The sequence below is a fragment of the Lolium rigidum genome, chromosome 4 (genome assembly GCF_022539505.1).
Source record: "Lolium rigidum isolate FL_2022 chromosome 4, APGP_CSIRO_Lrig_0.1, whole genome shotgun sequence".
Lineage (NCBI taxonomy): Eukaryota > Viridiplantae > Streptophyta > Magnoliopsida > Poales > Poaceae > Lolium > Lolium rigidum.
Window position 1 is genome coordinate 162056401 of NC_061511.1, and position 23534 is coordinate 162079934.

Sequence of the window (23534 nt, forward strand, 5' to 3'; positions counted from 1 at the left end):
TGTATTCCCGTGTTCGCTTCTTTTGCAAGAAGGTACGTCACGTTTGGAGGAGTGGAGGTCCCACGAAGGATTCCCCAACGCCACGAAGGCTCACCCTATTCTCCGAGCCACACCCACGAAGGATAATGACCCTTTCCTTATGGTTAGTTTTTTCTCCACTCCGGAGATGGCAAGCTCCACAACCACTTCACAAGCCCCACGAAGGAGAAGCCCGGGCCTCTTCACAATCTTCCTTGAAGAGATCACCGGAGCACCAACCGTCAAGCCAACTAGGAGGTCTCCCTCCAAGAGTAACAAGCTCACGATCTCTCACTCGAACTAATCGTGGTGGAGAGCTCAACATTATGCAATGATGCAAAGCAAGAACACTAGAGGTGTTCAAATCCTTCACACTCAAATCCCACCAAAGCAACAAATGCTAGGATTAGATTAGAGAGGAAGAACAAAGAGGAAATCAACAAATGACTCCAAGATCTAGATCTAAAGAGTTCCCCTCACTTACAGGAGAGATGGATTGGTGGGGATTGTAGATCTAGATCTCCTCTCTTAGATCCCTCAAGAATGAGCAAGAATCATGGGGGGAATCAAGAGAGAGGGCAAGTTCTTCAAAGTCAACAATGAAGGAGAGAGAGTGGAAGAACTTATCCAGCCCAAGGTGGAAGAAGGGCTATTTATAGCCCAAGAGCAAATATAACCGTTGGGAAAAAGTTGGGCTGAGTCAGCCGTCGAGGAGGCCGGTCAACCGGGCCTAGGGCCGGGTCGTCCGGTGCAGGACCCGGTCAGACTGGGCCACAGACCGGATCAGCCGGTCCAAACCGGACCTGGCGCCGGGTCGTGACCGGGGCGGGTCTTTGTCGCGCGGAACCTGCGCCGGGAGGCCGGTCCACCGCCCGGTCAGACCGGACGAGGGGCCGGACCCGGCCGGTCCAAACCGGGCCTGTGACCGGGCCATGACCGAGACACTTCTGTGTCTTACAGTACATGACCCGGTTGGCACCAGTCCACGGGCCGGTTTGAACCGGGCCGCCGGTGGGACGGCCGGTCACGCCGGGTGAGAAACCGGGCCTACAGGAAAAACATGTTATACAAAAATTGTGATAACTTTTGTGTCCGGACCCCGATTGACATGAAACCAATTTTGTTGGAAAGATAACGACGAATAGAACCCCAACAAATATTGAGACTCCTCACAGGATATTTTTAGATATTTTTTAGAGAGGGAGTCTCGCACCGTCAAGAAACGGTGAAGCCGTCCAAACTCGAAAACACAATAGAAGATGCATGCGGATTCCGTTTTCGATGAACTTGAGCTTGTTGTAAAGCTAGCAACAAGCTCAAGAACCTCTCACAGAGAAACACTAAGAAGCAATAGGGATATGCAAAGTATGCAAATGATTGAGCTCCCTAAGACGATGTGATCAAGTTACCCAACCGAAAACCCCTCTTGATAGTGCGGCTATCTATCATATAATCCGGTCTCCCAACAACCACCTTGAGACCGGTAAAAGGAAAACCTAGCAAGGCCATACCTTTGTCTTGCGCATCCCGCTTGATCTTGATGATAGCTCTTCAAGCTTCACTCAAGCCGGAATGCCTTACTTGATCATCGTTACTTCGTGAAGACTCACAAATGCTCCCCCATACACTATGATGGGAAAGCTCCATTGATGTACATCTTCACATGTCCATTATTATCAAATGGACGACAAGCTTCAAGCATATGGTCCTCTCGAGATGCTCAACTTGAACTTGCCCAACTCAACCTTGATGACGATCACCACTTGTCGTCATCCTCTCATGGGCATACCACGTGACTTCATGTGGCACATTCTTCATGCTTCATGTGTTGATCAAACTTGAATTTATTCTTCACTCTTTGTATTGGTCAATCTTGTATCTTCTCATGCTCTATCATACTATCTTGATCGATGATCTTGATGCCAATACACAAGGTGTATTTTTATCTTCATGGCATCCATACTTGAATCCAACACATGGAATACAAGTAGAACCTATGGAATATTCCTTCATATAAACTCAATGAAAACATTAGTCCATATGGATTATCATTAATTACCAAAACCACACATAGGGGAAATATATCCTTACAAGGTCACATATGTAATAGCCCATGTGAGTTTGAGACAAGTTAGTGGTAGCTCATAAGGGAGTGGTAAGCGGTGGAAAGTTCAGTTCCACATGAAAAGTTGAGAGGAAATTAGACTATCTTATAAGGTGGGTTGTTCCGCCACTAGTAAGTGAGTGAGAAGAGGAGTGGTACACGCGCGCTCCTCCTCTTCCTCGCTCACTCGTCTCGACACGCCACGCGCGCCGTGCTCGCGTTGAGTGGATTGATCCTCAAGCGGATATTTTTCTTTATTTTTGTAGTTCAGGAAAACGAATAGAGTCTTAGATGGACGCGCTGCAGTTAGTCGGTTCGGGTCGCTCTCGGATCGTGGGCTATATGTACGGGGGTCGTTGCCTAGGTTTTCATGTGCCTATATAATCTCTCGCCTGGCTGCCGCATAAACACATGTGATACATGAGTTAGCATTTTTCTCACCTCTCTGCTTGCGCTGCTACCGTAGCCTACTCCATCCCACCCACCGGCGAATGGGAGAACAGGTCTCCGGAACCACTCGTCTTTGCGATCATGTACATGAGAGGGTGAACTAGGTTTTTGGGAATGCTCTGCGCGACTGATCAATCTCTTTATCATGGGTCGTGTTCCCATTCAAGTCGGGCGGTGCTGCCTATTGTCGTCTTCAACACATCCTACTTTGACCCGTCTTCACCAACTTTACCATCAACAACGTTACCGCTACAACGACAACTGCTATACCTCCAGATCGGTACGTGCGACATATCACGATGTGTTAAGCTATGGCTGTTGTACCGTATACACTGATGCTGTTGGAGTTTCACATGTTAGTAGCTAATGCAAAGAGTAAAGTACATGGCGCGTACCTAAACTTGGCAGCCCTACCCGCCTCCATCACCGTACTTAGGAATACGCATTCTACGGTAACTAAATACGGCTGGCTATCGCATCGACGGTCACCACGTGTCGTTGCGCGGTGTATTGTGGCCGGCGGCACGCTTTTGGGCCCACTGTTAGTTTTGGAGGGCGTTGCGTGGCCTATTTCTTGCGGAGAAGCCCCTAGATTAATTCCAATAATTGCTTTCTCCCCCACTGCACCTCTGTTTATTCCAGGGCAAATCCCTCGTAGTGACCGTGAGCGATTATTCCGAGGTGGGTGCGGGAGAGGAAGAAACGCCGACGATGCCGACATCGTCGTTGTCGTTGCACTCGGAGAGATCATTGTCGTCCTCGGTGTGCTGGTGTTGAGCTTGTCTGGCGTCAACGATTGCTCCACGGCGGCGGCCCGAGGGTGATACCGCTCCACTTTGCCGTACATTTTCGAGTTATTCCGGGCAAGGCTTCACCTCCCTCTCAGAAATCTTTGCCTTTTCTGGTCTAGTGTTGTTTAGATGGTCAAATCTGAACAGCTGAGGCCATATCTGTGCTGATATTTGGCGTGGGATTGTGGATGATTGAGTCGTTCTTGGATAGGGTTTTACACATGGGTTAACGATTGAGTATGGTTAAAGTTTTCGCCTTATGCTGTCATTTGGTGTCAGTAGTTTGTTGAGCGAAGTAACCTAGCAACTTTAAGGAGAGTTTAGGGACGTCTAGTTATGCAAGATTTCTGAAAGTGTAATGTAGTTTCAACTTCCCAAAAATATTGCCTTTTTGTGTCCATTATGTGGATAGATGATTGAATTGGTGTATGCATTGTTATTGCAGGTCCTGGTACTAATAATGTCTCAGTAGGAATAAGACATGGAGGTTTCTTTATTGGGAATGGTGTTAACATGAGCTACGTAGATGGATCAATTATTTGGTTTCATGATTGCCACATTGAAACATGATCGGTGCAATGGTTGAAAATATGGTGCGGAAATTGGATATGAATATGCAGGATAAGATAAGGGCACATTATTTGATCTGAATGCTGACAATGGTTAGGAATGGACTGAGGCAGATTAGAAGTGATGATGATACATAGTTCATGAGCACATTTGTTGGTATTGGCGACCACTTATTCATCATCTACCTGGACCACGATGAATCCATCAGAGCAAGGGATTTGGATGATGTAGTTGAATTTCCTTCGGTTGATCTTCCTCAAGCCCATATCCCTAGATGATGAAGGAGTAGTGGACAATCCTCATGTACCTCTTTCAATTGTTTATGAGACAGAAGAAGAAGAAGTGAGAGCTAGGGAAGGGATGAGAACCAGAAGCAGCAAGAGCTCACCACTGGAGGGGACGAAAACTGGCATATTTTTAGCTGAATTGGCCTGACCTGGGATCGACCGTGGGTTCGCCACTGGGAATCTCCCTGTCTCTAGGTCGAAAATTACATCCATCCGGCGCTAACTAGCACCAGATTTCGGCATGAGGAGCACCAAGAGGGGAGATGCTTTAATACTTTTTTTTTGAGTGGAGATGCTCTAATGTGAGGCCTTGCGCTCCTTGGAGAAGAACATATACCAACAATAAAAAAAGGAATTGCTAAGTTTCAGCTAGCTGAGACGTAGCTTATGTCTCAGTCACGTGCTCCATCGTTGAATTTTGTTTCTGCTTGAAGATTCGTGTTTACTGTTGTTTATACTTTATTTAGACTTGTATCATGTTATTCGACTGAGACATAAGCTATATCTCAGTCGACTGAGACTTAGAGTGTGTTTGGTGGGCTGAGTGAACTCTGAAAATCTCTTCTCATCCCAATTTTCTCAACTCAGATTGTGTTTGTTAGCTCGGGTGGGACGAGTAGAGCTTAGCCCACATCATACAAATAAGGGCTCCTAGCCTGGCTAGGTTGTGAAGCTCAAATCGAGCTTCACAACCCAGCTGGGCTGAGTCCATCCCGCAAAGTGTCTTGGGAATCCCGCAGCACACCCCCAGACCCCAGCCCGTCTCCCGCACCCACTCCCGCACGCTCTAGCGCACCTCTCCCGTACCCGCTCTTGTGCCCCTCCTCTGGCCTCCGGCCCTTGCCGCCGCCCCCTAGCCGCCGGTCGCCACCGCCCCAGGGCCGCTGGCTCCGCCGCTCCTCCCATGGCCGCTGGCCTCCGCCGCTCCCCCCATGGCCACCGGACTCCGCCGCCCCTCCCCTAGACGCCTCTCCCCTCGCGCAGGACTAGCCTCCAGTGACCCGACCGGACTTCCCTGGACGCTCGCCGGCGACTAGATGGCCGATAATCGGATATCCTCGACCTGGTCGACCGCCCACCACCGTGAAGAAGCCCCCATGGCCGCCGCCGTCCGTCCCCCGCCGGCACCACTCCCTGCTCTAGTCGCCGCGCCTCCCCTACCCTGTTCGCCGCCCGCCGGCGCCCCTCCCCTGGCCAACGCCCTCCGCCGCCCCTTCCATGGCCGCCGACCGCCGCCGCTTCTCCACTGGCCTCCGGCTGCCTCCTCCATGAACGCTGTAGACAAATGGGACTGGATTGCTTTTCTTTTTCTCTACTCCAGGGTCATTTTGCAAAATTGGTAGACCTCTTTGTAAAACTGCTGTGTAATATTCTCAGCTCAGCACAAATGCTACTAAACAACATCTCACGGGAGAATATCTCAACGTATACGAGCTGCCAAACACATGATATAATCTCACCTCAACTTGGCTAGGATCAGCATGTTGAGAAGAGATAGACATTCTGTGTTGCCCCGGGCTACCAAACGCACCCTTAGACACACCCTAAAAAAAAACTCAGCCCAATTGTACTAGCTTCGTTCGTTGCTCAGCCCGTCCGATGAAGTTCAAAAACAAGCCCATCACCAGCCCGAAAGAAGACGGCACCTCATCCCCTTCCTCCCCAATCCAAAACCTCCCACCTCGGAGCCGGCAAGCCAGCTCGGTGCCACTCAGTCTCTTTCTCCCATGGCCACGGCGCCGCACCTCGCCTTCCACCTCCCATTCCCCTTCCCTTCCACCTCCCGCCCGCCGCCCAGAACCCTAGCCCCGCCGCCCGCGCGCCGGGCCCCTCTGCGCCTCGCTGCGGGCCGCCGCTTCCGCCCGCCCACCGCCGACGACGAGCCCCCCGAGGCCGCGGAGGACTCGTCCCACGGCCTCAACAGGTACGACCAGCTCGCGCGCCACGTCGAGAGAGCCCGGAAGCGGCAGCAGGCCGACCAGCCGGAGGTCACCGCCGACCACCCGCTCTTCTCCTCCTCCCCTCCCTCCGCCGGGAGCTACGACCCCGACGACGAGTTCTTCGACGAGATCGACCGCGCCATCGCGGAGAAGCGGGAGGAGTTCACGCGCCGCGGCCTCATCAAGCCCACCCCGCCCCCGCCGCCCGAGCTGGACGGCCCCGCCGACGACCTCTCCCCCGAGGAGGCCATCGACCTCGACGAGATCCGCAGGCTGCAGGGCCTCAGCGTAGCGACTTCCGCGGCGGACGAAGAGGTGGACGGGGGCGAGCTGCTGCTCGACGACGACGGCTTGCTGCTCCACGACGATGACGAAGCCTTCGACGTGGCGGACGAGCTCGGCCTAGAGGGGCCGAGGTTGCGGCACCCGGCATTCCGCATGACGCTGGCCGAGCTCCTCGACGAGAGCAAGCTGGTCCCGCTAGCGGTGACGGGCGACCAGGACGTCGCGCTCGCGGGGGTGCAGAGCGACGCCCGCCTCGTGTCGGCCGGGGACCTCTTCGTGTGCGTCGGAGACGACGGGCTCGCCGGGCTTACCGAGGCTGACAAGCGCGGCGCCGTCGCCGTGGTGGCCGACCAGGACGTGGACATCGAGGGCACCCTGGCCTGTCGCGCGCTGGTCATTGTCGACGACATCACTGCCGCTCTCCGCGTGCTCCCGGCCTGCCTCTACAGGCGGCCCTCGAAGGACATGGCTGTCATTGGGGTCACCGGGACAGACGGCGTCACCACCACCACCCACCTCGTCAAAGCAATGTACGAAGCAATGGGTATAAGGACTGGCATGGTAGGTGTTCTCGGTGCCTATGCCTTCGGCAGCAACAAGCTTGATTCACAACCTGGTGCATCAGGAGATCCAATGGCCGTGCAGAAGCTGATGGCAACGATGGTGCACAATGGCGCTGAAGCTGTTGTGTTGGAGACGACCACTGATGGGATGCTGCCGTCAGGCGTGGACAGTGAGATAGATTACGATATCGCCGTGCTGACCAATGTTAGGCATGCCAATTTGGAGGCTGGGATGACATACGAGGAGTACATGAGCAACATGGCCACTCTTTTTGCCAGAATGGTGGACCCTGAGCGCCATCGTAAGGTGGTAAACATCGATGATCCAAGCGCACCATTCTTTGCCGCCCAGGGAGGGCACGGTGTCCCTGTGGTGACGTATTCGTTTGAGAACAAGAAGGCTGACGTGCACACTCTCAAGTACCAGCTTTCCCTGTTTGAGACTGAGGTTCTTGTGCAGACGCCGCACGGAATCCTTGAAATCTCCTCTGGGCTGCTAGGGAGGGACAACATCTATAACATCCTTGCAACTGTGGCAGTTGGTGTTGCAGTGGGTGCGCCATTGGAGGACATTGTGAAGGGTATCGAAGAGGTGGATGCAATCCCAGGTCGGTGTGAGCTAATTGACGAGGAGCAAGCCTTTGGGGTGATCATCGACCATGCGAGGACACCAGAAGCTCTGTCAAGGCTTCTTGACTGTGTAAAGGAACTAGGTCCACGCCGTATTGTCACAGGTATGACAGTTTCCCTCATAGTTCTCATTACAACACTGCTTATTGTATTTAAATTGTTAATTTGTTGTACACTGTTGCTATATGTTCTCTCTTCTGTTGGTATTACAGATTGAACCTCCTGCTCTGTTGTTCTATGTAGTTGTTGGATGTTGCGGTGAGAAAGAAAGAGGGAAGAGGCCGATGATGACAAAGATCGCCGCTGAGAAAAGTGATGTTGTTATGTTGACATCCGACAATCCAGCAAGTGAAGACCCTTGTATGGTTCTTAGTATATCTGGTTATGAGATCATAACGTTTTAAACACATGATTGAGCTGTAGTTTTATACATGTTTTCTTGGTCTATTCTGAGCAGTGGATATCCTAGACGATATGTTGTCTGGCGTAGGATGGACCATGGAAGAATACTTGAAGTATGGTGCAAATGATTATTACCCGCCCCTACCAAATGGTCACCGTCTCTTCTTACACGATATTAGAAGAGTTGCAGTGCGAGCTGCTGTTGCAATGGGCGAGCAAGGCGATGTTGTTGTAAGTTTTTTGTCAAGCTCTCTATTTTCAGGAAGCCTTTGCTGTGGTCCTTAGTCACCATTATATGTGAAGATCTTGTTGAAATATTCTACACTTGAGTCTCCATGCAAATGATTTTGTGTAATTTGCTTACAGAAGTTGATCTGGTATTCTGTAGTTTTAAGTATAATGATTTCAATGATATAATACCAACTGCGTCATGTGTCTGCATCGATCTGTTTGATATGTGTCAGAAAGATTTATAAAGTAGGTTGCTGGTTACTATCTGGGTCAAACTGAATGTGCTAGACTGCTAGTAAAGAACTACTGAGTTGCATTAATGTGGTGAGATAGAAGGTTTGACTCTAGGTGTTAACTCTATCATAGGTTTGCTGCTAACCATCTTCCACCTATTTGTCCATTTTGATCCTTATTCCTGACGACTTTGGTTTATTGTTCAGGTTGTCACTGGAAAAGGAAATGATACTTATGAGTTGGAAGGCGATAAGAAGGAGTTTTTTGATGACAGGGAGGAGTGCCGCGAAGCACTGCAATACGTTGATCAATTGCATCGATCTGGAATAGACACCTCAGAGTTTCCATGGCGGTACGTTTCGTTCTAAACCACTGGTTCTCAGGGCTTGTTCCCTCACTACTCATGTACCCTCCGATCCCTTTTAATTGACTCGGATTTAGTATAGTTTTGTACTAAATCCGAGTCAATTAAAAGGGATCGGAGGTATATGTGCTTGCTGCCATAAGGTTCTGCCCTTCCAAACACTTCTCCTTGCCTCTAGTTTTTCATTTCCTATAGAAAAGACCAGTCTCCACCCAAAGCTCTCAAAGGAATCACATGCTGTAAATTTTGAGAACCCCAATTCACGTTATCTGCATACCTTGCACCTTATGTTCTGTTTTAGTAAACTTGGTCTGAATGCATTTGTATTATGTCAGCGATTCGGATGTACCAGTTTCTTCTTTTGCAATGTTGTTTCACATGAAACCTCCGGATTACTCATCTTGTTTCTCCCTGTCTGCCACAGGTTACCAGAAAGCCACTGATTGTGATGTACCCAAGATGTCTGAGCTTCTTTTCCCAGTTATGAAGCGGCAATGCATTCCCAATTTTGCTAGCATGAGCTTCTCAAAGATAGGCTAGCCGATCGAGCCAGGCAAGAAATCTGACCCAGCTTGTGCTCAAGGTTCTGACCTTGGTTGCTAACTGCTAACGAATAATTAGCTTATGATTATCTTTGATGATTACTGGAAAGTAGATAAATAGATGGCCTTGAAATTTTGTCTGTGATTATCAGTGATGCAGATTTTTTCCCGGGTGAAAATCTACAAGCAAATAGAAGACATGAGACATTTATAAGTGTAGGTTTTTCTGAATTCTTCTGACAATAACAGTTGCCCCCTAATTAACTGTTGATCCAGCGCCCACTGGAGCTATTTCGCCTCTTTAACGTACTCTACATTTAACATGAAACCAGTCTTCCGAAGAGAGGCGAAATGGCTCCTGAGATGAACAGCAAAATCTTGTTAAAAAGCGTGTACAAAATTTTAAAATATTTACACATAAATGCTCATGTCCTCTACTAGACGTTTGTATTGTCGAAGAAGGTATAATTATGCCTGAGCAAATAGCAAAGTTTGATGTCCGAAAAAGTAAAAAAAAAACTCACACCCTAAACTTGTTACAATTTTTTCCATGACACTTTGCAAGCACATAAAGGACTAGCAGAATTATATTTATATATTTTTAAAAATTTAACATTTGGAACTTTTTTCCCACCTGGGATCACCTCTGTATTTATCGTCTTGTGTATTGTTAGTTTTGGTACCCAACAGAAGTAATATACTCAGTACAGTAGGATATACGCCAGTTTACTTTGTGCCTGTAGGGTCATTTAAGAGTTCCTGACCGCATCACGTAATACGAATATGCCTTCCCCTCAAAATGCTTTCCAGTCCCAAACCCTATCAAGGCCATGATAACGGAGATTGAGGACCTGCTATCTGTTTGCTTGAAATAGGCTTTCGCCCTGCCATATTAATATAGTAACCATAGTGATACAAGAGTTCGAAATAAATAAAATGCTGGAGCAGCAGTAACAACATGCCCAAAACGAAAAGAAATGAAAGGCTATAGCGAAGTGACAAAACGATGATGACCCAATCGTTGCACCCAACGTCTTTGATCCGTCACGTTCCAGCCACCCCGAAGCACCATTGACACGGTGCATTTGCCCGGACCAGAATGTCCTAGGGTTTTCTCCAACAAGCAGAGTACAGTGGGCAGGGTATTCCCACGACGCCCTCTAGGATGGAATGGTGCCACGCGAGTTCGGCACCGCGTCAGGGTAAGCTGGGATTTCTCCCAACCCCTTCCACAAAAGAACCCTTGCGCAAGGGAGCGCCACCATGATTTTGAAGCCACCATCATGTGTCACTTCGTGATGCTTGCAAGTGGCCTGCAAGATAAAAGCACACGACCTCGTCGGGACGGGAAACAGCAACCCCGCAACCACGGGGGAGGAACCCATCTCCACCGTTGAGGCAGTCATCGACCGGGCAAAGTGGCAGGGGCCCACTAGGCCTGTCGGGCCCAGTCGGACCTAGATGGCCCCGTAAAGCCCTGGCCGCCTTGCTGCAGGCAGGCCATAGCACCGCCTTACCGGCAAATCCTATTCTCCGCTTATAGCGGGACGGATCCGGCGCTCCGCACAGGGAAAGTTTTTTCTGGGCCGGCCCATTTAGCGAAGGCAGTGCGTTTCTCCGGTTTTTGTTCTGTTTAGGTGGGCTTCTCTTTGGTTTTTTTTTTCCGGTTTTCGCTGGTTTTCTGATTTTTGTCAGTTTTTATTTTTTTTTTCAAATTTGAATTTTACAACTTTTTGAAGTTTTTAAATCCGAACATATTTCAATTTTCGAACATTTTCGAATTTTGAACATTTTTTAAATTTGAACATTTTTTGTTTAGAACAATTTTTAGATTTGAACAATTTTTGAATTCGAATATTTTCTAGTTTCAAAATTTTTAATTTTCGAATATTTTTTAGATTTGAACAATTTTAAAATTTGAACATTTTTCAGATTTGAACAATTTTAAAATTTGAACATTTTTCAGATTTGAACATTTAAAATTTCGAAAAAAAATTAGATTCAAAAAATTTCGAATTTGATGATTGAAGCAACTGGCAATTTTCCAGATTTGATCATTTATTCAAAATTTGAAAACATACATCGTTAGAGTCCAGCGATTGAACGAACGAGGGCACATTGTGTGACCTTGACGTAAATGGGCCCAGCCCAAGTTGTCTTCCTTGAGCGATTTTGGTCAATGGCATCGCTTAAAGCGTAGAATAGGGGCTCCCCGCCTTACCAGCCAGGGCGTGTCGTCTCCTCCAACTGCAGCGAGCCCCGAAGCAACAACACGCCGGCCCGCTTGAGCCCATCCGGGCCTGCCCGAGCCGACCACCGGAGGCAATTGCCGTGGAGAGCCACCGCTGGACGGCGCCGCCGCCCGCATCACCCGGCCGCGCCGGGCCAAGGCCATCTGAGCTACACCGTCGCCAAGGAGGGAGGGAGGCCCCGAACTGCTATCTGTTTCATCGGCACCCTGAAAACGTCGCTTTCGGTGAAACCACAGGCGACGACAAGCCAACTCTATGTCATTCGAGTTGAATTAAGCTGTACCTGCTCGTGGGTTCAGTAGCCAACCCTATGTCATTCGAGTTGAATTAAGCTGTATCTGCTCGTGGGTTCAGTTTCTCCTGTTTGTTGCAATATCATATAATTTGTTGTCATTTTTTTAGATAAAAGGCGTGACAACTTGACTTTAAATTAACAAAGCCTGAAGAGGTTTAACAAGGTTATTATACACGCTGCGACATACAGTTTAGCCAAATATAACAAAACTACCAAATTGCCAAACGCAGGAGGCAAGGGCTCAAATAACTGAAAACTGGAACAAAGCCATCAACTCCAGGCACGAATCCCCAATGGCAGGAGACGACAATGACTTCAGGTGCTTGGGCGGAGGGCGGAGTATAGCTCACAAAGCTCGTTGATCGTCTAGCAGATACCCTCCTGATGCCTAGTCTTGGAGTTTATACTCCACAACTGCAAGAACAACATTGTTTTATAGATAACATCAGTGGGGTGGTTAATCACTTTCTTTTCGGTAGTAAGCTTATTACGGATAAGCCACAACACACAAGATTGCGCAAGGAACAACAGCCAAAACAATCTACGCGGGGACACGCCAAACTAGAGAGGATATGGTGAAACTGGGCGAAGTTTGCGGGTCTCCAGTTGCACCCTAGCAACTGGCGCAGGACACTCCGGACAAAAGATGCCAAGGAGCAGAAAAAAACATGTGAGACGCATCTTCCGGAACCACACCACACAGTGCGTAAGCGCCATTAGACGGACCGTTGCGCATGGCAATCTGCAGATTGGAAGGCATTGTCAAGAACCAGTTGTGAAGCAAAAAAATTGATCTTCAAGGGAATAGCCGCCCTCCACATGTCTTTTGCATGAGCCACCGTTGCCCCCTGCGACAATTTTTGATACAAGGAATTAATCGAGTACCTATCAGAAGGCTCCAAGTGCCAAACTACCTTGTCCTGCCCCTGGGCAAGGTGGACATTTGTTGTCATTTCCTTCTCGATGTTTTTCTCCACTCATGCATTTGTGTAAATTGTAGTCTATGAATTGGATTGTGAGGAAAGTGCAATTTTACATTGTTGCTTGCCACACAGTGGATGTATTTTGGATGTCTGATGGAGAAGGTGAGTTGCTCAATTTTCGTGGTAAATGTTGTGCGCTGATATTGTACAGTGAGATTGTATCCGGTTAAATGTTGAATGATGAGTGTGAATAACAAAGTCGAGTGTGTCTTGTAACTTGTAAGACTATGTTGTCTTTACTAATTTAAAATCGGGCAGTGAACTGCCTTTTATCTAAAAAAAAATTAACAGTCGAATAGCTCTACTGGTTTCCACTGGTGGATGCGTGGAACCTTTTTGTCCCACATCATGGTCCTTGGCAAACATTTGGAGGAGTTAGAATGTAAATGTGACATTTTCGTTGATAGCTGGTTTGGGCCTCATTAGAGCATCTCCACCGGGCGATCTCGATATTGGCCCCGATAGCGTTTTGGAGCTGGCAGCGAAAATGAGATCACATCGGTGCACCCTAAACCGCGCCGACTAGTTTTCGAGCCGAATAGAAACGCCGGTAACCCGTGCCGGCCCATTGGCGAAGGGCGCGAATCGGGCGCGCCGGCGCCTCGCGGCACGACGATTTTCGCACGTGGGGCGCCTTGTCAGCGAGAGGACGCGGCGGTTCGCATCGGAAACGACACAGGGAGGTTGGTCGTCGACGTTAATGGCCTCCAGCGCGGAAACCCAAGCAGCAGCGACTGGCCACGCGGCGTCCACCTACATTACCCACGCACCTCTAATGCGCGTCCGCCGCCTCCCTTAAAACCCCACCGGCGCGCACTTCTCTCTGTTCCCCACCTTCCAACCCTAGCCACCGCCGTCCAACCGCCGCGCAAACCTCCCACGCACCCACCGAAGATGGCGCACAACGACGAGGACGGCGGCGGCGGCGTGCTCCGCTCGTTGCAGCTCATCCTCGACAAGGCTGATGTACTGTATTGGCACCGTGTCCCCATGCCAGTACAGTACAAACTGCCGCACGACTGGAACGTCTCCAATGCCGACTTCGCCGTGCCGCCGTCGCCACCGGCAGGACTGCAGACGCGAGCCCTCACGAGGGAACGGCGGAGCCTAATGACGTCGGTGGAGAGGAACTTGCCGGACAACGCGGTCGACAACCCGGCATGACATCGGCGTTTCGAAGATGAGCACACCGTCGAGCTCGCGCGGCCGCTTCAACACCATCGGCCGCCGTGCCTGGTGGTACGGTCGTGATGTCGACACCACGCTTCGCCAGTACGGCTTCCGCCGACATGCCACGTGACCCGCTATACTTCCCGCATGCGGCGTGCATGGCGCCGGCGGCGCCGACTCTGCAGAGGGCGCCGGAAAGGACCGCGGCGTCCGGAAGCTCGCGCACAGATCGTCGTCAGCCGTCGCTCGCACGCGCTCGGCCACGCCCACGACGAGGCGAGGCACGCGTCCTCTGCTCTGGCCCGTTGGACGACGGGGTTGGGCCGCTGCCGCCGCGTCAAGGAGGAGGACGCCACGGCCTCGCCACCACTTCCGCCAGCGAAGAAGAAACAATGGTGGGAGAAGGAGGCGGAGGTGCAGGCGGCCCTCCGTGGTGACGACGACAAGGAGGAATTCCCCGGCCTAAACTTCATGGTCGGCCGCTCCGTCGACGAGGACTACCGGCAGATTACACTAGACCCGCAGCAGGCGGCGGTGTGGTCCGCTAGGGACCACGATGCCAACTTCGTCGACCTCGCCAGACCATCGGAGCTGCCGGCGCCAAAGGAGGAGAAGGCTGACAAGGAGGAGGCCAACGAGGACGACAGCTGGTCCTTCGGGGCATCAACGACGACGATGACGACCTGGACTTCAGCGCCTTCGACTCCCGGCACCGCTAGATGTTTTTTTTTAGTTTTTTAGTTTAAATTCCCGTTAAATTTGTACAAATTTCGTTCGAATTTCATATAAATATCATTTTTAAATTTTGATTTTAACTTTCAAAATCTATTGGGGGCGCCGGTTTGGGGGCGCCGGTGTGGGAGCAACATCCCCAAATAGAGGATGCTCTGCCGGCGCCCCCATATTGCAGTGCCGGCGCCCCTGCCGGCGCCTATTTGGAGGCTGCCGGTGAAGATGGTCTTAGAAGTCTAGTTCAGAGTTGACGTATATGGTTTGAAAGACTGTTTGAAAATTTTATACGTTTTGTAGCTGAAAATCTGCAAATTTTAGTTGAAATTCGATGCAAGAAGTAGTTGCTGCATGGGCACCCGGCGAAGGTGAATGCAGATTGGTGCTCCCTACAGGTCTACATACGAGTTCTCATCTCTTTCCCTTAGAGCATCTCCAGCGGCGCGACGCAAACGGTCGCTGAGCGACCATTTTCGTCCACCGTGACCGGAAATGCATCTGGCATCACCTCCAGCGGGGCGACGCAAAGTGATCGGGCTGTCCGCGAAGACGCAAACCTGACCCAAATATGCGCCTAGGATGCGTCTCTGGCGGACGCTCGGCGGACGTGGAAAGTGTCCGTTCGCGTCTGGCGGACGTTTCGTCGGGCCCACCTGGCAGTGACGCAGCGTCGATGCGTCTTCTCCGCTAGTACTGGCAGCGAGGCGTCGCTTCGGCAGTCTGCGGCCGCGTAAATGGCGATGCCTCGCGTGGCGCGCGGCCGTCGCCTACCTCTGCGCACGTAGTAATGGCGATGCCACGCGTGGCGCGGCCGTCGCCCCCGCCTCCGACCTATATATACGGGGCGCGGGCATCTCATCTCCTCCCCACTAAACCCTAGCCGCCGCCGCCGTAGCGCCGCTTCCTCTCGGCCTCCGACGGATCCACCATGAGCAGCGCCGGACGCGGCCAGGCTGCCGCGCCTCCACCTCCACCTTCACCTCCCACTCCACCTCCTCCGGCCTCGAGCTCCTCCGAGGAGTTCGACTTCGAAGATAGCACCAACCTCCTCCACCCGGTCAGGGACGCCGCGGCCCTGGCACTCGCGGCGCAGGAAGCAGAGGAGGAGCTGGCGGGCCACGCGGCGTTGGACGCCGAGCTGGAACAGCGCAGGCTGGCGTCCGCCGCTGCAGCAGAAGACTCCGACTCGGAGATATCTTGGTCCTCCGATGACCCTGATGCGCCGACGCCGGAGGAGAAGGCGGCGGAGCAGAGGGCCCTCGTCGAGTCTTTCGAGACGCTCAAGGACGACACCGCCAACGCGAGGTTGGAACAGTGCCTGCAAGAGGACGCGGCGGTGCACCGAGCCATAGCGGCCACGCGGGAGGCGGCGGAGAAGCAGGCGACGGAGCGACGCAACGACGGTGCCGGCCCGTCAGGAAGCAAGTAGTCTAGGCCTATAGATCTACTTTGTATAGTTTTTATGCATTTTTATGTACTACTTTCAAATGTTTTTAACTATGTTGCAATTCAAAAAATGGGTCGCCCCGGTAGAAGCACACCCAAACACAAACGGACGAGCGGACAAAATATGTCCGCGGCGCGACGCAAATGGACGCTCGCGACCACTTTTGAGCGTCCGAAATGCGTCGCGTCGCTGGAGATGTCCTTACTCTACACATGAGCTCCATTATCTTCCCTGTTTCTCTCGCCTGCCACAGTCTGCCTCCGCGATGCTCGATTGGGTTGTAGCCATGACTGTGTTGCGATCATACCACATATCTAGGGTCTTTTGGGAGGTGGCTGCATACTTTACTGTGTTGCCACATAGCTCAGCTGAGAGAGAATAAACGAAGCTATTTCGAAGATAGCTTAGTACATAAACTTGCAGATCACTGGATCCAGTTGGTGAACTTGCCCAAGTGACACAACACAGGTCCAAACCGGGCCCTGAGCGGTGTATCATGTACGCAAGTTGATGTATCATACAAAAATATTTGCGTATTGATGACTGGACTGTCTGGGTCAAACTTTGTAAACTTTGATAAAATATCCATGCAAAAAAAAAACTTTGATAAAATATTTATGAAAAACATTAACATTTTAAATATAACATTTATTGTATTACAATCTTTATAAAGTATATTTTTATATTATATGTATTTAGTATTATAAATACTACTCCCTCTGATCCGGAAAAGTGCCGGACAAGCCTTTTTGTCAAAAGAACCCTGCAGTTTTATTCTTCTCAACCCGCACTCCTACACGTTAATAACGGCCGGCCGCATTAACCGCATTAATTCAGTATGCATGCATGAGCCAGCCAGCCAAAAGTCTCCACCATCAGAAACGTATGCATGCATGTCCGTTACAAGCCATAAATACTGAGTTATAGAGGGTTTAACTGCAAAACGTGATTACACTAACAGTCGGACAGTTTTTTCCGGATTGGAGGGAGTAATATAATTTTCTATATTTTCGGTCAAACTTTGTAAAGTTTGATTTTGACTAAACCCAGATCGTGAACTAAATAAAAACGGAGGGAATACTTATTTTCTTCCTCAGATCAGTAAGTCCACATATTAACCGTGTATTTATTATGTTCATGCCTCCAATCCTGTTTCTTTTATAGTCAAATACCGTTTTGATATAGGAGTACTACCTATTGGTCAAATCAAATATTTATGATGACTTCATTGCATATGATTTCTGAAAATATTCTCTCCCCTATTTTCATTCAAATTTGGTCTGTGGGCTGCGTTTGGGGCACAATTTAGGGAGCACGGATCGGATGGAGGCGTCCATATAAAGAAGTTGCCATGCTTGCGTTTATTTTTGCGCCAGACGAATATCACTCTCTGTGTTGTCTCTCACATCAACATGTCTCGACTTCATCTAGAGTTACACATCTTGTTCTTATGCAGCATTGTTCTTGCGCATCAAAGCTTTGGAGGTCGAGTTCATCAGATCAATCAAGAGGTAAACATTCTTTTGCCCCTCGTTGGAGTGTTCACCTTAAATATGTACGAACTTTTTTTGTGTGTGTGTTCATGCGTCGACCTAAACATCGCACGAAGGAACACCGGAGGTGTAGATGCAATGCACAGATGATTTCCTATCGTCCTCTAGTCTTGATTATCCAAGAATTATTCTTAATTAGTTGGCGCTCTCGATTTTATCCTGTTCTGAGAGTTGAAACTTGAACCACTGGGTACACGATCTCTCATCTCTGGTAATTTAACAATAAACTGAAGCCTCTGCCTCTGGTTCAGGCTTCAGAGGAGCTATAGCACAGCTCCAGACAAAAGCTTAATTACTGATTATATGTTTCTTTATGTCCTGAAGGAAATTGCGGGCGTTTCGCCTGAGATTTTGAGTGTTGAGGCGAAAGCATCAAGTCCACAAGATATGAATCCCAGCCTCAATTCGTCACACACAGTGAGCTCCATTCATGTCCACTTGCCATACCCTTTCCCACCACAATATGGTGCTGGAACATATGTGAGTTGCTTTGCTTGGCCCTCTTTCCCTAAGAAATGGTGTGGATATTGAATTTTATCCTCATATAATTAATTTCAGTTTGCTAGTTATATGACTCAAGAACGTGATAGCGGATATTTTGGAGTAATTGCTACGTTGGACGTCTATGGATACGATCTTAAAGAAGGTCAAATGAGCAGCGGATCCATCTACATAACTAACTTTGAGGGTCAGAATAACGATCAAATCGTTGTTGGGTGGATGGTAAGTTGCCTTTTTTTTGTTCATTAGACTTGCCTCATGTTACAATATACTGTGATGCTTAGAAAATCCTTTCCACTAATCATTGGTTCCGCACGATGAATTATGTAGGTGTCTCCGCCTCGGTATAACGACTCTAAAACTCATCTTTCTACGGGTTGGGTGGTATGCATCCTCTCCAATTTGACCACACGTAGTTATGTTCAACTTTTTTTTGTTTGGTTGCTCACCACATACACCATGTGGTATGTTGAACTTTTTTAAGGAGGCTAATTCTCTCTAGTTGCTCATGTTTGAATGAACTTGTGACTTAAACAACGGTCTTAATGAAATTGCAGAAAGATGGAGCACATAATTCAATATGTCGCGACCTAGACTGTCCTGGTCTTCAGCTTGTGAGTGGGTCTCCCATATTCCCTAGTGATATCATATCCCCAGTCACTGAAGGCAACGGGGCACGGCAAACTATTACCATTAAAGTGCTCAAGGTATTTTTTTCTTAAACTTTGTTCGAGTGAATGGTCAAAACAAAATCCAGCTCTAACGCAATTTTTCTCTCGTCTTCCATGAAATTGGCATTACTCTAGGACAAGTCGAGTGGGGATTGGTGGTTACACTGTGGCGTTAACGGCGACCCAATTCCAATTGGTTACTACCCGGCGTCTCTATTTGACCGCTTATCCATGAAAGCAACTCATATCATTCTTGGTGGCGTTGTTTCTAGGTCGAAACTACAGGACTTCCTCCAATGGGCAGTGGAGCCTTCGCCTCCTCTGACTCGGACAAGGCCGCGGTGATCCGTGACATTCAACTAATCGACCAGGATGGCACAAGCACCCCGATTGGCGATGATATGCCCGCACAAATCACCGACTTCAGGATTTATTCCGTGTCGCCAATGGTAGGATCAAAATTCTCATACGGAGGGCCAAGAAAAGTAACTAATAATCAGGGGAGTGACCGAGCGGGCACAGACCATCATACCCATGAAGATACAATCAAACATGTGAATTAATCAGTATCCCAGCAAGGAAGTTATAAATAAAATCATTTGTTTTGCCTACATAATTTCACTTTCCTACTACTATGTTTTAGCACTTCATGTCTCGGTTCCTTGTAGAAGACTACTAGTACTAGCAACGAACTGATGTTTGCATTTTGTGAGCTACTTTTTCCATAGTTTTTTTCTCTTTAAACTGAAAGTTCTGCAAAGCTATGACAAGCTAGACAACTTTTTATAGGAACAATCTAGACAGCTAACATGTCGCCCTGTCGGCGGCGGCGACGACGACTGACGAGAGAGCCTTGGCAATTAGCATGATCCTTCTATTTAATGGCCTTGGCATGATGAAGCTGCAGACCAACATCGATAAGTTCGATCTATACTGCAAGTAGTCTGCAAACCGGAACGGCCCTATGAACGAGATAGAATAGGACCACCATGGAAACCTCGGATCTTTACAAACCCTCCTCCTACAGGCTACTCATGGTCTCGGTCTATGTTGCTTCAACTCAAATAGCCACATTGTATACTCTGTTTTCCAACTTCTACTCTTTCAGTGCTCTCTTCTAACATTCCATTGCAGAAAGTACTAGTAAACGACAATGATGCAGACAATTTCCGCCTTTGTTTGAGATACTTCTGGACCGCACATGAAAGATGATTTGTTCTTGAGGTGCCATGTTGGGGACAGAGCATGTACATTAAATTTAAATTTTCCAATTGAACAATACAACGCTTAGGGCATACGAACATAGTAGTAGTAGATCTGTTAGTTTCTCCCAGTTAAACAGTACGATGACACATAATCTGGAAACAAGTCAATTGCTTTGCAATTCGATTCTGCCTAAAACAGTCAATCATTTGTTTACAAATCGATCAAGGAATTACATGGATCGATCATCCAAGCACAATTGCATTCGGGACAGTTTTACTTTTACACACGTTGTGCTTTCAATAATCAATACCGCTGCGAGTATAACCAAGAAGCTCGGCGTCTTTTTTCTCGGCAACGGCAAAACTTCAACCTTTGCAGCTGCAACAGAGGTACGAGGAGCAGTGAACAATGTGTGCTTAAGCGCCTTGCAACACCTAAAATCCTTGCTTCTCCTCAGGGAACATATCCCGCAGCCTGGTGTAATTGAGCCTCCCGGGTAGCAGTTGCTGAAACTTGGCGGTGAGCGGCAGGGACTTGAAGTCCGGCCACGTCCGCTCGTTGGGCATGCCGAGCGCTCGGAAGATACTCCAGAGCTGGACTATGTGGGTTGTATCGTTGAACTGGTCCTCGCGATCGTTCGTTGTCGTCGTCGTCGTCGTCGTGGAACAGAGTCTTGCCGGTGAGCATCTCGGCCATGACCCACCCGAGCAACCAGGTGTTCACGAGGGCGTCGTAATCCGGCTTGTGCAGGAGCATCTCTGACACCATGTACGGGACGGTGCCGGCCTAACAGTACGGCGGCGAGTCAGACATGTGGAGTGCGAGCCCGAGGTCGCACATCTTCACGAGTTCCCCGTCTTGCCCGACGAGGATGTTGGCCGGCTTGATGTTGCGGTGGATTACGTGGCGGTCCTGCATCATCTTCGTCCCGGTGAGGAGTTTCCACATGAAGGCGCGCACCTTTGCTTCTGGCAGCGGCGGGTCGCGGCGCCTCTCCCACAAGAAGGTATGGAGGGTTGGCGCGGCCACGTACTCCATGGCGAGGCAGTGGCCGCCGGTGGCGTGGCCGAGCATCAGGCCCTCGAAGGCGAGCACGTATGGGTTCCCGCTGCAGGCCTCCAGGAAGTTGGCCTCCTGCTTCAGCTTGGTGGCATACTTGATGGCGACCGTCTTGCCGGTGGCGCGGTGGCGCGCCTGGACGACGACGCCGAAGCCGCCCTTGCCGAGGCGGGTCACCTCCTCGTACTCATCCGTGTTTGTGACGCTGTGACGGCTCCTCTTGCAGGCCGCCTCTGAACCTTGGGTGGTCGTCGCGTGACAGGCGTCGATGACGGCGGCAGGAGGCTTGCAGGCGGCCATGGTGCTCGATCGAGGGACGGCTTGGTTGGCGGAGAGGTGGAGATGGTGGAAGCAGGGAGGAGGGGATGGTATATGGGCAAGGTGGAGATGGTATGGATCGACGACAAATATATAACTTAGGGAGAGCGCGATTTCGGCGCCAAGTCTGATTGGCACTTTGAAACGCGCAAACCGTCGATGGGTGTTCTTCCGCAGGTTGAGTTGCTATCGGATTCTGTTAAGTTAAAGTGTGGCTGCTAAGTGGGCCCGAGAGCCAATTCTTTCTTGGCGGCTGCGTATCTCGTTCGCACGGTATAGCCTCGGATTCCAAATCGATAATACCCTGCCTTTGCGGGTGAAACTGATTCATCTGCTCCTCAGGCGTGCACGCCGAGTGAATTCGCCTCCCTCTCCCGTCTTGGACCAAAAGGATTACTGCCACCTCACCTCGCCATGTTCGAGTTTTTAATTTTCCTTGCATATTTTTTTTTTGTTTTCTAAGTGTTAATGATGGGGTTTTTGTGAAGCACATACCAAAAATAATTTCAAAATTGTCCCATCCAAATTTTCGAGAATACTAGATCATATTGTGTATATAAATCACCAACTGGTAGCACCTCAAAAGATTTTTAGGTACCTCTCAACGAAAAGACAAATAATACTCGATTGTGTTGGAAGGGGGATAAATTTGAACTACATGTGCTTGGTAGTTTGCTCATGATTTTTTTTTCAAAAAATCATTTTTAGGTTCCCAACTACGGAGTTCATCATAGATCCACCTTTTGTTTTGGAAGACTATACCTCTAGGTAACAAAGTTCACGCCCTCCGTGTTGGCCACATTTTAAATCAAGCACAAGTAATTCAAAAATAATGTAAAACCTTCCCCATGCCGCAAATGCCAGTGCGACACCCTCTAGCCGTGGACACGAACGCCAGCAGGATGCCTCGGCCTCCCTTCTCCATCGTTGACGACGGGTTGGAGCAGAGGGCATGGCGGAGGACGGCGTTGTCGGCGGTGGGCTAGAGCAGATGCGGGTGCGTGTCCCAGACATGGTTGATGTGGCACAGTGACATCGCGCGCTGCCTTGCCATCGATTTAGACTGGCGGCCTGTAGGGCTGCTAGGGTTAGGGATGTTTTTTAATTTCTTAGACAGTTGTGCCGATGGCCAGACTGTCGGCGTAGCCCTTATCAAGTTCCCTCCAACATCATTCTAGATGTCACCACGTGTCCAGGGTAGGCCGACGTCATTTCCATCAGCATAACCCATGGATACGGCGCCCCGTGTACGGCTATGCCGACGGTAATGCCATCGACATAGCCCCAGCCATCATCAGACGTTTGTCCATAAGTTTCCCCTCACCGACGACCGAAAGATGCCGACAGACGTACAAAACCGTCGGCACATGCCTAATAAGACGATGGCCTACCTATGCTGACAGCTTTGGAGCTACGCCGATGGATCTACGCCGACGGTTGATACGTCTCAAACGTATCTATAATTTTTTATGCTCCATGCTTGTTTTACACCAATTCATATATGTTTTGCTTACACTTCGTTGCACTTTTACATGATTTCCGACACTAACCTATTAACAAGATGCCACAGTGCCAGTTCCCTGTTTTCTGCTGTTTTTGTATTTCAGAAAAGTCGTACATGAAATATTCTTGGAATTGGACGAAACAAAAGCCGAAGTCAATATTTTACCGAAACGAAGACAAAGTCCAGAGGGGGGTCGAAGAGGAGCCACAGGGCGACCACACCTGCCCTTGGCGCGGCCAAGCCTGGGCCCGCGCTAAGGCATGGTGTGGGCCCCCCAGGAACCCCACCGACCTAAATCCTCCGTCTATTTATTCACGATCTCAGGAAAACCCTGGATACCCGAGCCTCCATCCACGAAAAGTTCCGTCGCGGCCGCCATCGCATAACCCATCTCGGGGGTTCTGAAGCTCTTCCCGGCACCCTGCCGGAGGGGGA

General features: G+C 49.6%; 1 protein-coding gene and 2 pseudogenes across 1 annotated transcript; 2 read left to right on the forward strand and 1 right to left on the reverse strand.

Annotated features, from left to right (window-relative positions):
- Window positions 1-5947: 5947 nt before the first annotated feature.
- LOC124647722 (UDP-N-acetylmuramoyl-L-alanyl-D-glutamate--2,6-diaminopimelate ligase MurE homolog, chloroplastic-like) lies at window positions 5948-9779 on the forward strand. Its single transcript, XM_047187612.1, has 5 exons — window positions 5948-7742; window positions 7882-7998; window positions 8096-8271; window positions 8712-8857; window positions 9294-9779. Exons 1-5 carry the CDS (start codon window positions 5948-5950, stop codon window positions 9310-9312), a joined length of 2253 nt encoding a protein of 750 aa, XP_047043568.1. The 3' UTR covers window positions 9313-9779.
- A 4803-nt stretch (window positions 9780-14582) lies between these two features.
- On the forward strand, window positions 14583-20224 carry LOC124647723 (annotated as a pseudogene).
- Window positions 20225-20634: 410 nt separating this feature from the next.
- LOC124647724 lies at window positions 20635-21577 on the reverse strand (annotated as a pseudogene).
- Window positions 21578-23534: the final 1957 nt, after the last annotated feature.